This window comes from Amphibalanus amphitrite, unplaced genomic scaffold, assembly GCF_019059575.1.
Source record: "Amphibalanus amphitrite isolate SeventyFive unplaced genomic scaffold, NRLGWU_Aamphi_draft 000003F_arrow, whole genome shotgun sequence".
NCBI lineage: Eukaryota > Metazoa > Arthropoda > Thecostraca > Balanomorpha > Balanidae > Amphibalanus > Amphibalanus amphitrite.
This window is the reverse complement of record NW_024881500.1, coordinates 1222149-1235371: the sequence shown is the minus strand read 5'-3', so window position 1 is coordinate 1235371 and position 13223 is coordinate 1222149. Positions and strand designations below refer to the sequence as shown.

The 13223-nt window shown below is 49.4% G+C and overlaps 1 protein-coding gene across 1 annotated transcript in view; it reads left to right on the top strand.

Annotated features, from left to right (window-relative positions):
• Nucleotides 1-24: 24 nt before the first annotated feature.
• The window catches only part of LOC122364976 (ceramide phosphoethanolamine synthase-like), a 29647-nt gene continuing 16448 nt past the window's right edge, over nucleotides 25-13223 (top strand). Inside the window, exons 1-3 of the mRNA XM_043335857.1 lie at nucleotides 25-238; nucleotides 2199-2310; nucleotides 10916-11059. Coding sequence (XP_043191792.1) covers nucleotides 2215-2310; nucleotides 10916-11059 — 240 coding nt within the window. The 5' untranslated portion in view covers nucleotides 25-238; nucleotides 2199-2214. The remainder of the gene's footprint in view (nucleotides 239-2198; nucleotides 2311-10915; nucleotides 11060-13223) is intronic.

Below are 13223 nucleotides of genomic sequence, written 5' to 3'. Positions count from 1 at the left end.
GGGTTGCTAGGAGATTGTGTTGCTGGTAGATGGAGTACTTCATTTCTGGAACCGCGCCAATGTCACCGCTGGCCAGTTTGCAGCGGGTCGTGAGGGACGTCAGGTTGAGGTGGGCGTTATCTTTGCTTGCGGTACCTTTTCTAAACGGAAGCAGAGGTTGTTTCTGAACAAAATTTGCTTTGCTTTACGCCTGAAGATGCTACTGTAACTGTATTGGATATTTTCATCTACAAATAAGGTGAGTAGGAAAGAAGCTTGCTCAGTTTTTGGGGATCTCAATCTGACTCTGAGCTGGAAGTTTGAGTTGAAGTTGCGAGCTGTGACATCAAACCATCGGATGAAAAGTGATTATACACAATGACTTGTACTTGAAGCTTTTTCTTCTTACAGGTAAAAACAACTTGCGTGCATTTTATCACATAACTACACTACTAACAGTTTTGTGAATCTTGTGTCATAAGTTCATAAAATTTTGTTAAACAGTTAAACAATTTGTGTTTGTATTAGTCATGGTTGATCAACCATGGGGCAACTTGAGGTGCTTTTTATCATCTGGTAAACCTAAGGAAGATAGGATTTAAAAAGTGCATGTGGTATTGATAACTTAATATTACCAATTTTGCCTCCAATATGTCCAAGAACATTTATCTTATGCTGTTCTGGCAGGTCCCTTCGGAACTGTGTTTGCAGTGATCAACTCATGCAACGTGATTTGGGCACTTTAAATCCAATCTTTTATGGGTTTGCTGGACTGAAGACTGATTTTGCTTCTTTCACCCACATTGAACCGTCCCTCAAATGGGAATGAACACTTGTTGCTCAATGCTCTCTAAGTATGTCTCATAGTGTAGATATGTGATAAAAATGCTTGTATATCATCAATATTTTATTATCTCGGATTTACGAAGAGATGACTGCCTACGTGAGACATGAAAGAGCATGGAACATGCTGGCTGCAGTTAAGGCTTGATCATTTTCCTCCTTTGACACCATCCAGATTCCAGATCACTCAACCCTTTTCCTCTTTGGCTACTGTTTGATATATCACTTTTATGCCTGTTTGGTGTGGCTGTAATTAATTTATGATAGCTTCTGTTCATCAACTTTCAGTTGTTCATATTGACTTAATGCTTGGAGTAAAGTGTAGTTATTGTTTTATGCCTATCATCTGCAGAAAATGTTTGAAATTACCATATCTTATACGTCTTGGATTGATAAAAAGTGCAAGTAGGTTGTAATGTTGTGTCCCAAAATTTGCTAATAATTTGGATGGGAGGTGCATTTAAATGAAAATGATTTTCCACTTCCACCTCTAATTTTCCAGCCAGCAACATTTCACTCCCAATTTCACCAAGCTGCATCTGCATGATCATTTGCTGGCTGGCTTTTACCTCTGTTCACATTCCTTATTCATTCATTATATATATTCATTACATACATATTCATATTCATGCATTCATATTACATATTCATTCCTTATTCATTCCTGTTCACATATCTTATAAAGCAGCTCCCCTCCTCTAAAATCCACTTGTAAATGGATGATTCCTGTTTTCATGTCTTGTTTGTGCCTTTCTGACTGGCGACTTTCCACACTCAGCTCTCTTTGTAGTCACAGTGTGGTGTGAAATATCCCCCTTAGACACCCAAGCCAAAGTAATTTGTGTACCTACAGTGCTCTTTATGTGTTTCTTTTAGGAATGGTTTTCTAGCACCAGCCTGGCGAGAAAAGGGCTTGCTAATGACATTTTATTTGAACGATACCACGTTTTTTTCTGGAAATATTGTTTTTAATTCTTAGAAAGTGAAGTTCTTTGATACCATGACTGGCTGCCGTTGGCCTGTATTCCACAGGCGGGCCATTGCCCGGTCAGGATTTACCTTACCGGGTAGGAAGGCCAACTTTACCGTACATGAGGAAAATTGCCTTCTCGCGTGTCTGGGTAGTGGGTACTGCCCGTTCTAAAAAGGCAATGTTGTCTGTTGCCGAGCAAATAACCATATCGCCGACTTACAAAGCATGCGGGTACAATCTTAATCGATGATCTTAGGCTTAAGATGTTAATGAGAAATTTAATTAGGTATGTACACTATACAATGTGTCTGGCCATGAATCTAAACCACGTTTGTTTTTATTTCAGCTGACCCGAATACGATGTACGATAACACTGACGTATTTTTTCCGTCGTTTTGCACAGTTGGTGGACACCGACAATGGTGGCCGTCGACAACAAATGCCTCCTGCTGGGGGCGTTTACAGTCGTCATGTACTTTATGTGGATGGACATCGCGCTCTGGTACCATCTGCAGGTCAGTGCCAGGCCGGGGGAGAACTCTCCGGGTGGAAATTGAGACATTTAACCCTCGCCGGCCGAGGGGGGGGGGGCGGGTGCCGACCCCCCATAGGGTTTTTTCGCGATAGCTCCGAACACGCTGGCGATAGAGAGCTGAAACTTGGCATACCTGACCTTTGATCCAAGCCGCGTCTTTTGACACCAACCGCATTTTTGGGTCAGGTCAGGTCACTGACCTATGACGTCATAAGTGAACCTCTGCACGGTCTTCAGATGTCGCAACTTCGCAACGCCCTCACTGCCAGAGGAGATGTCACAGGGAAATGAAACTTGCAGGATCTAGTATCCATTATGAGTCCCACAACTTGTATATCTCGGTTTTTTCCTAAAGGTCATATGAGGTCAGGTAATTTTCGTGACCTCACCATTATAAGTCAATGGGGAAAAATTCAAACTGCTATTCTGGCGCCGGGAACGATCTCCAACTATCTCAAGCACACAGAATCGTGATTTTATGCACTCCTTGCAAGGTTAGATGCGTCACTTTTGCAATGTTGACCTTGCGTGACGTCATTTATGACGTCATCAAGGTCATATTAGTTTTTCGTCAATAACTCTTGATCAAATTGAGCTAGCGAGTCGGGAAAGCCTCCAATGGACTCAGGAAGACCTGCCGAATCGAATGATATGCGACATGACCCCTTTCGACCAACTTCGTGACCTGGGGGTGCTGACCTGACCTTGACCTGAGGTCAACACCCCAAGTTGACCTGACCCGGACAAAAAGTATATCATTCGACGCGCCTGAGCGAGACGAACACAATGCTGCCAAAATCGGCGCTCTGTGGCCGTTTTTTGCGAAGTTATTCACCAAAAACTGAACCGTACCTTGGGGCACTTGACCTGACCTCAGAGGTCACCGGTTGGCCTAGGACCTTAAAATCGGGTACCAATCTCTGCGTCTCGTAACGGCGCACACGCTCGTTTTTTCCGCGACGCGCTAGCTCCACCAGGGGCGAAACGGCGAGGGGGGGTCGTACCCGCCCCCCCTCGGCCGGCGCGTATGTAGAAGACCAATAGGTCCGGCGAGGGTTAATAGGTGACGTGACGTGCTGTCAGGGGGAAAGCTACCTTGATTCTAAGGCTACATGTAGGTGAGTCTGTTGAATTGCTGTGGAAAGTGTTCTCTCCAGGGTCATTCATTTCTTAGGTGTTGTTTTTATCCAAAACAATATCCAAAAACATCATCTCACTCTCATTCTCTCCAGGGTATATTTCTCTCAGTTGCCGTCTAATTATATTATATACGCGGTTATGTTCGCGTTTTAATTCTGCAGCCTGGGCGGTGTTTCACGGGCTGCTGCTACCACGCTGCTATCAAATTGCGCGAGCTGACGTCACACTTGTGGTAGTGTTGGAGCAATGGGCCTGTTGATGTTTCCATGGAAACCCAATTTGACACGTGTAAAAGCAGCTTGCTGCTATCACCGGTGAAACAGGGCCCAGATCTGTTGGTCATTATCCATTACTTGAATATTCCCGTTTTCAATCCTATGGCCCAACGGGTGTTTTGAATGTTGTATATCCGCATGCATTTTTAATGTGTTGTGTGAAAGCCTTTCTACGTCACACCGCCTAGAAGATATTGAAAAGCTCATGACGAACCAGCTGAGCTGTGGTTCCGATTCAAGCATGATACATCAAGATAGCAGGTCCCTATCGACCTTTCCGACGATTCGCTGGCTTGACCTTTGCACGGCGGTGGTGTGACCGTAATGCTTACGCAATTTTCTGACGTCAGACACCGTCGGATGACCAGCTTTACAAATTAGCTGTCCATGCTGACGTTTCATCAATCGAACGGCCATAACACATACATACGCGGGCAGTGCCATGGGTTTTATCAACAGTTAGCCCTCGAGTCGGATGGTCAGAGATAACCAGAATAAATAAATCGCCGCTGTAATGCGTGTGCTGAGTCTTATTTGGCCAAATGGCGTGACGGGCTCGGAGCGTGTGCCGCTGATGAGGGCCTGTTAATTATTAATATTAATTGGGGCTGTGGGGAATGGTAATCCGACGCAAATAAACCACACGCAAAACTATGTGTGCGAACTTCTTCGTTGTCGTAAGCTATTTTGCGGTTCTCTATTAGGCTCTGAAACTCTGATTTCCTTTCTCGATAATACTGCGTGTCTATTCATTATCGATTTCATTAAAAAGTAATCCAACACAGCCTTACATGTCACGCTGCCGTTGCGTTGTTTCTAAAGCCTCCCACCACCCACGCCGTGTGATATCCCTATCCAGACGGCCGGCTGGCCCCAGACATAAATAAACCCGCCGATGACATTATTGGCCACCGCAGCGGCGCGGTGACACGAATCGCTGCCACGTGGTGTCTGCGTGACCACGTGGGCCGAAATAAAAATGACGTTTTGTTGTTGGTCGATGGAGTGGTAGTTACGTGCTTGGTGCATGAGTTTATACATATGGTACACAGCGTCTTCTGACTCTTTACCGACACTTGGCTCTCTCTCTCTCTCTCTCTCTCTCTCTCTCTCTCTCTCTCTCTCTCTCTCTCTCTCTCTCTCTCTCGTTTACTCAGCTTCAGGCTTCATTCTTTTGTCTCTACATTTCACAGCTGCCTGACTGCCCCCAGGATCGCTCACTCGTGAAAACTATCCAAGTATCCAAGTATCCAACTAGGCAACCAGTGGCCCTTTGGCTCGCGTCTCCTGCTGTCCTTGGAGTGTCGCTGGGAACGCATTGACCTTGCACACTGCACAAGGCTCGTTGGGTTGCCAACGAGCGCGGCTGCCCGCGACGGCCGGCTGCCCCTGCCCCGCTCCGCGGAGGGAGGAATTATAGTAAGATGTCTGTTCGTGCAAGCCGCAATAGTAATTTGTTCTGTGAGACCCGGGATCCCCCTATTCCACACGCTGGATGGTAATGAGCTGTGCGAGGGTTCTCTTTGATGGCTGTTGTCGTGAGTATGGGGACAGGGGAGGTCCCTGGTATAGACGCCCTGGACCTAGCGTTGCAAAATGCACAATGTGCCGCTCATTTCCGTCAGTTTTCATTAGTTCCGCACTTTGCCGGATCTCTTTAATTTTCCGCTCACTGCTGGGTAGTAAGGAGAGAAAACTACTTCCCGGCTGCTCGCCCAAGGGCAGTGAGCGTGATCCGTGGCAATTGACATCTGATTGCTTCTGCTTCGTGCCAGTTGGCTGGTGTAGACTGGTCGCTTTACAGCTTCTCCCAGCACAAAATGCTGGTTCACCGTAGCAACCAGGGATGCATAGTCGATGGATTTTCGGCGATTCCGACTCTGACTCCGGCTTTCAAAAACCAACTCCGACTCCGATTCCGCAGACCTGGTAGGGCTGCGTAGTCGATGGATTTTCGGTGACTTCCACTCCGGCTCCGGCTTCCAAAATCGATTCCCACTTCGACTCTGGTCAAAATTGTCGACTCTGACTTCGACTCCGACTCCTACTCCGGAGCCCTGGTAGCAACAAATCGTGCTGCAATTTTACGCTAGTGTAGTTGACTTTTATTCCTAGCAGCAGTGTTCATTCGCAATGTGCACTCTCACAGCACCATGCACCTCAGCCAAGACTGCCACCACACGCTCGTCTCTAGACGCACCCGATCGGCATGGTGACCCCGTCTAACGACAACCATCAGTCCGGGCGTAACGGTATCCTACCCTGTGCCTTGCGGGCGCCGACGGTGGTAAATGTGACGCCATCTGTTCTTGCTGAGTTTTCTGGAGAAACATAGCGTCGGTACCACGTCACCTTCCCGGGTATGCAAGGTGCCGCCCCCTCTCTCGTCTCACAGTTGACCTCAGCTTTCTGGTATTGTTGACTGCGTTGCCTCATTGAAATCAAACAGTTCGGACAATGTCTGGGACTGTCGTATCTTTTCATATGTTCTTGCCGAAAGACGTCAGAGAAGTCACAATTTGTGTTGTGTGCAATCGGTTTGAAAGCATTTACGTCTCAATGCGTATCTGTCGTCTTTTTCGGTGCTAAACTCACCAATGAGACGCTTGAAAGTTAAGCCGTTGCTCGTATTTGAGGGATTTGACTTCGCACTAATGCCTACTGCATTGTGTCGCATTGGTGTTCCTCAGCCGAGCACTAAGTACTTATTTTTGATAACTAAGCCATAACTATGAAAATTTAGCCTCTCGGGAAATGCGCTCTAGGAATCCTGACAGCTTGACGTTTTGACAACCCATGATTTGAGGCATTCTGTCTAGACAGGCACACTGCAAAGCTAATGGAAATGCAGACATGTCTCGTCTGCCCAGAAATTTTATTAGTTGTGTCCGTAGTTTTTCCTTTATTGTACGTGCGTCGTGTAAGAAGTTCATTCATATGACGTAATGTTCTTTAACTATCTGTACTAGTAATATCCACTCGTGCACTTGTGTATTTCCTTACGTGCGTACTTTTGCTTCATTGGATGACATCAGGCCATACCTATAGCAATACGTGCGTGTCGCATGCTCCTTTCTCACATCGCCCGGCCCAGCCGATCGTTTCGTGTGACGATCGAGGACGCGCCTCCCACGGCCGGTCCAACTCCTTACACAGCTGTCACAACATGTGTTCGCTCTCTGTTTTAGCCGGGCAGCGCCCGTATTTTCATTCTCCGGCTCGGACCGGCGCCGGTGTGAGTCTGACTTGCTCACACAGTTATCTTATCGCGCTCCCCTGCGCGATAGCGCACGTTTCGGGCGAATGGCGCGGCTCGCCCGGATATCGAAGCACGTTTCATGGTGACGAAAAAGGTAGAAATGCGTCATAGTGTGACGGATAATTGCGTAGAAGTTGTTTTTAGCGCATTTTTGTACAGTGTATCTCAATTGTGAATTATGGCGCTGTATGGAATAATGCCCTGTTTGGCTCATTACAAAACATTGCATCACTCGTTCGACGATAGCTCTCATGCACATCGCACGTATCGGGGATGAACTCGTCATAAATACATGGTCAAGTGGATAAGTGGATCCTTCATCGGGGGAACGCTTTGAAGCCGTCAAAACCATAGGCAGTAAACAGTAAACACTAAACATATTCATGTCGCCAGTGCATTGGTGAGTTTTGTCTGTCAACCAAAAACGTTAACCGACACTTGTTTATTGAGCCGTTAACCAAAAACAGTCCCGTGCTGCTTTTGTTCAGCCGGCATTCTTAGATCGCTTTGCACGGATCATGAATTTGGGTTAAGAAAACGGCCGACATATGTCGGTTACATCATAATGTTGTCTGTGAACTTTGCTTTGGAGTGCAGCGTGGGTGTAGTTGTAGCACCCCTTCAGGGTAGTGTACTATGTCTACTTGTTAGGAGAAAACAATGGGGCATCCAGATGCTAGCTAGGTAGGTGCTTAGGCAAGTAGATGATTAGTGTTAAACGTTGAATACATATATTGTAGCTCAAGCCATTCGTTGGCATGGGTTCTTGACTTGTCACCTAGTTACATACACAGGAGATTTAATCGGTGTGGGAAGTTTTTGAATGGGAACTCTGAACCGTACAGCATAGCTTGCCGTCAGTCGTCACTCAACAGTCAACATTGTGCGTCGTCTCTGGCCGTAGTTAGTCACATTATGAACGCCATTAAAAACTCTGCCCAATCCCGCTCATCGACCAGCCGCTATAGATGACGACTCCTCGCCGGGTCATCGTTAAGCCCCCACATTGGCAGCTGCCAGCTACCCCCCCCCCCCTATATCCTCCACCTACCACAAGCCCGCACGAGGCTCGCCCTCACGCCCTCACCTCCGGCCCCAAACCTGCACGGTGGCGTGTTGATAGGGGCACCGTGCACAACCGGGCAGCTGTGAGCGGGCGCTGCGGGTGGGGCGTCGGGCGGCAGGCGGCAGCTGTGGAGTTGGAGTCAGGCTCAGCTCGACATGGGACGGCGAGATATCGGACGCAGGGTCCTATACACCGGTCGAACGCACAGTCACGATTCTGCGCTCGGCATGGGTCACGTGGTGCCATCGTGCTCCGTGCGCCACGTGGATGGATGAAAGTGTTACTCGATTTTATTGTCAGAATGAGGCTTGGTGGGCGGTTACAAGTTACTTCTATGTTATGACAGATGACAAGTGTTTCCCTGTTGTTTTCAAGTGGGGTGGTAGTGTAAACAGTTGTTTTTGCAGACATCTGGTGCCGCAAGTGCAGGGACGGTGACTCGGCTCGATCAGCTTCTGTTACTTCACTAACAAATAGCGCGAATAGTATAGTGAGATCACTCAGTTGTAGATGTAGTGCGGACATTTTCCCATGTACTGCTATGTGTGCTTTTGAACGTACGAGGGCGGCTAGTAGCATTGAATTTGATATGCATTTCTAATTCCACTACATAGCAAACTAACGAGTCACTCCAGGTCGTGATCTGCCCGTCTTCCATTGTAATCAGGACAATAGGATACCATCCCTCACCTGTACAGGGACTCCCCGTGATGACAACACCCTTCAGCTCGGAAAATCCCCAGTGAAAATCCCCAGTGTAGCCGGACACGCTACCGGTAACGCTGCTTTGCATTACGGGTTATGCAAACAGACAGCAGTTCACGCTCTTGGGGCGTGATTTCGGCCGCACCTGGGGCCGGGCGCCGATTCGATGCAGGTATCCTGCGCCGTGCTATCACTGACATCACTCGGTGGCAACCGAACGGGAGCGGGGCGGTCCTCATTCGGGATGCGGCCCCGCCCGGCCGGCGCGGCGCGGCCAAGGTCGGCGCGGCGTGTCGTCACCCCGACCCGGCCTCGGGGGCGGGTCCCTCGCCGCCGTTACTCGGGCCGACAGGGCTGTTTTCGTGGTACGCGTCCTTGTTCGTCTGAACTGTTGGGGTTGCACCATCTCTCTGATTTGTTACCACCCATTCGAGTTTCTCGGTATGATTCACCATGGTTTCTGCTGCATCGGCTCTTCTCGTCCTCTTGCTAGTATAACGTGTGCCAGGTGCCTGATGAGTGATGAGCCTGCATGCAGATCATGCTGTTCATCGATTTGGATTGGCGTTGCGGCTCGACCCAGCCCGAGGATATGGGAGTTTCAAATGCGGTCCATCCCTCACGGGATCCCCGTGGCGTCTCATGAATAACCCGAGGCCGACCTGCAGCCAAGTTTCAGCTAGGCGAATGAAATCCGGTCTTATGCTCTGATGTGTTGATGCGGCACTCGGCAGTGCCTTAGCCATCGTGCCAAACGCTACAGAGCTGGGACAATTGGACCGCCGCACCGCTGCGATCAATTTTTACATTGTCCCGTCCGGTCCGCCACTCGTCATGTGGGCCCATTAGCAGTTGAAATCCGCCTTTGAGCCGCCTGCCTGGGGCGTCGCCGTTCTTTATTATGATGACGTCACTGGGTCGTTAGGTGACGTCATCGGTGCCCTGTTCTTCACGGCGCCTTTGACCGTCGGCAGGAGACGGAAGTGTGCCGCCCGCGCCGGTCACGGGCGGCGTGCCGGCGCGCTCTGGGGGGATGGGGTATCGACTCCGGCAGTCGGCCGACAATGGGACCACCATCGACGGCCGGCCGACTCAAAGGGCGTCCAAAGGCCGGCCGACAGCCCAACAGGCCATGGCGAGTCGGCGAAAACAAGCGGCGAAGGAGGGAGGCGGGGCGCGCCTGTTAGATTTTGCGCAGTCTGCTTCGCTGCATGCTGCTGAAATGCACGAAATGACCAAATGACTGAATGAAATGACTAAATAGGAAATATATTTTTGGCACACATGACACAGTCACACAACAGTCAGACTTTTAACGAGTATGTAGTGCATAAGTGCTTCTCTAAGATACATTAGTGCATCGTTTTTATGCAGCCCCTTTCTAATTTACCGCAAAGTCGATTTAGCGACGTCAGGTGAAACGCAATATCGGCGTTGGTGTTCCATTTAAAATTATTGGCTGCGGGCCGGGCCAATTTGTTTAGAGTATCGACCCCTGTAACAGCGACACTGCCGGCCGTGTCCCACTAGCGGCCCTTCGAACTTCATACCCCCCCCCCCCCCCCGGCATAATGGCGCTGCCGGGGGCGCTTCCGGCGCTGCCTGTGTTTGTGTCAACGGAACGAGGTGGAGCACGCTTCCGCCACCCGGCCTGCTACCGACTCTGTATTCAGGACTAATAACCCGTCCCCGGAGAGCGAAAAACGGCGGCGGGGGAGGCAAAGTGACGCGCCGTTCATTGACGGGATGACGTGTAGATGTGACGCTGCTGGTGGTGGGTCGACCCCACCCTCTTCATTGTTTGCTGGCGGCCTCGACGACGAGGGTCAATTTTATGAGTGTTGGCATTTGTCAGCAGCGGCCTGTTATTTCATTGCGGGTTGTTTGTTCGGCGAATTCGCTTAATTGATGGTGGTGTACCCACTTCAATGCGAAAACAGCGAACATGGTGGATGCAAATTCGTTGTTCTGTTTTGTTTTATAATGTGTCGTAAGTCTTGTGTTGAGTGATCTACTGACATGGGAAAGCTGGGCGACTTTGTCTATGTTTTTATGACATTAAAACATATTCAATTAAACCGTATCTGCTTATTCCTCTTGATAACATATAACCCTCACCTAACGCTACGTCCTTTCGCAGGCGCTGGTGCCCACGCAGAAGGGCATGCTGCCCAAGACGCCGGACGGCTCCTTCTCGCTCTTCTACCCGGTGACAGTGAAGATGCTGATGTGCGATCCCATCAACCACTACATCTACCTGCCGCTCTGCTACGTCTTCACACAGGTGCGTCCCAAACTGGCGGCGTCGACTACATAGTACCTACATGCGTCTAGATGCGGTGCGGTACACTCTCGCTCCATCGACCAGAGGCCGACGCGTTTTAGTTTGTCTGGTTATACAGCTACTGGTTATGTACGGTTCTCCAGGGTATTAGTCGTTGGTCGCTCGGCGAGCGGGAGGGCAACCAGTTCCGCCCCTGTATCGCGCGACCCCTTGCTCCGCCCAGTTACGCACGAGCGTACTCCACGCCGCGTAGTAGCGTGGGGAGGGGAGGGTTAGAATGGTGGCATGTGTAGAGGCTAGAACCGGTTTCCACCCCCATGCCACCGCCCAGCGACATGGAGCGGGGTCAGTGACCAGGGCGCAGGGAAAGGTCAGAGGTCAGCTTAACGTAGAGCTTTGTGTCTCCCTCCCCTCTGTGTGTATTGACCGCACGACAGCGGCCGGCCGCCGATCAGGCTTGACATGTCAAGGTCACCCGCAGTCAACGGGCTCAGGGGGTTGGTCGAGTGCGAGTCCGTGGCTGACGATAGTCTCGACCATGTGCTATGGTGCCGATACACTAGCGTGGGTAATAAGTTTGTGTTCAGTGCATATGGCTGCTGGGGTGTGTCATCTTGATATGATGCTTTGTAACGTGTATGATACGCTTAAAACCTCGCTGGCAGTGGCCGAGAGGAGAAGGGGGCGGGGGGGGGGGGGGCGGCGGGTGCCGCCTCCTCATGTTTTTTTTTTTTTGTTGATAGCTGCGAGAGCTGAAATTTGGCAAGCCTGACCTTTGATTCAAGCTGAATTTTTATGACAGCAGCTGTATTTTCACCCTCGCCCATATTGGTGCTTTGCCAGCGTCTATCGTAAAGGGGGGGGGGGGGGGAAGGAGGGTCCGTTGGACCCCTTTGCCGTTCAGCCCCTGATCGAGCTAGAGCTTCGCGGAAAAAGAGCGTGTTGCCCGTGACGAGAGGAGGCCGATGATACCCAATTTTAAGGTCCTATGTCATTGGTTGACAGGTCAATATAACTCAAAATTCGGGGAATCGGGACCTGTTAGAGCTTCGTAAAGTGAAGCTGTTATAGGTTTCTGCAGGGTGCTGATCACGAAATTCAAGTTAGTTTTGATCACAGATGATGTTTTCGTGCGTTTAGGCCAGGTCGGGTCAGGTCAGGTCAGGTCACATGTTACCAGGGAACCAAAACTACTTCTTAAATGTTCAAACGGTTTCTAAATGCGAAATCAACTCCGAAATCTACCCTTGAAACATGTAAAACTCGAAAGAGTGAACAAAGGTCATCAAAGGTCAGTGACCTGACTGACCTTCACGTGATCTTGATACCCACGAGAATCCATGGGATCAACATCCTTTCACATGTTTGATCGCTTAAAGCCACAAAAAGACAATAAAACGCGCTCTACTCGAAATACGCCAAAACGCGTTTCCGGCCAAACATGGTCTCGGAAAACAGGTCACAAGTCAAAGGTCCTTTGAGTCAGGGTTATACAAATTATAGGGTAGGCGTAATATTGATTAACTCGAGGGTACTGAAAGTTTCGTCGTAATCAGCCGCTTTTTGCGAGAGTTATTTGCGAAAAAAAAACTGAGGGTAGGAGGTCTGTTCGACACCCTCCTAGTGTCAAACATCGTTAGTGCGAAGGTTAAGGTCAGGCCGTTAACCAATGACGTCAAAAGTGAACCTCTGTAAGGTCCCAAAATGTCGCGACGTCGCAGCATCCTTCGTGCCAGGGGACTTTTCAACGGGGAATGAAGCTTATATGATCTACATAGTACTATCTCCCAGAGGCCTCACAAATTGTATGTAGGTAGCTATCTCGTATTTTTCTTAAGAGTCACCTGAAGTCAAATCGGTCAAGCAACCTCACGATTATCAATCAATTGGGAAATATGAAAGCTGTTATTTTGGCGCCGGCAGCCATCTAAAGCTGTCTCAAGCGCATCAATTCGTGATTTTATAGAATTTTTGCAAGCCCCAGCATTCACTTTTCCATTCTTAAACCCTCGCCCGTAAACGGTGTTTTGCCACCTTCGCCCATGCAGGGGGGGGGGGGGGGGGGTTGGTGCGACCCCCCTGGCGTTTGAAAACGGAGCGTCGTAGAGCTTAGCGGAAAAGACCAACGGATTGCTTTCAACGGGATGTCGCGATTGGTGGTATA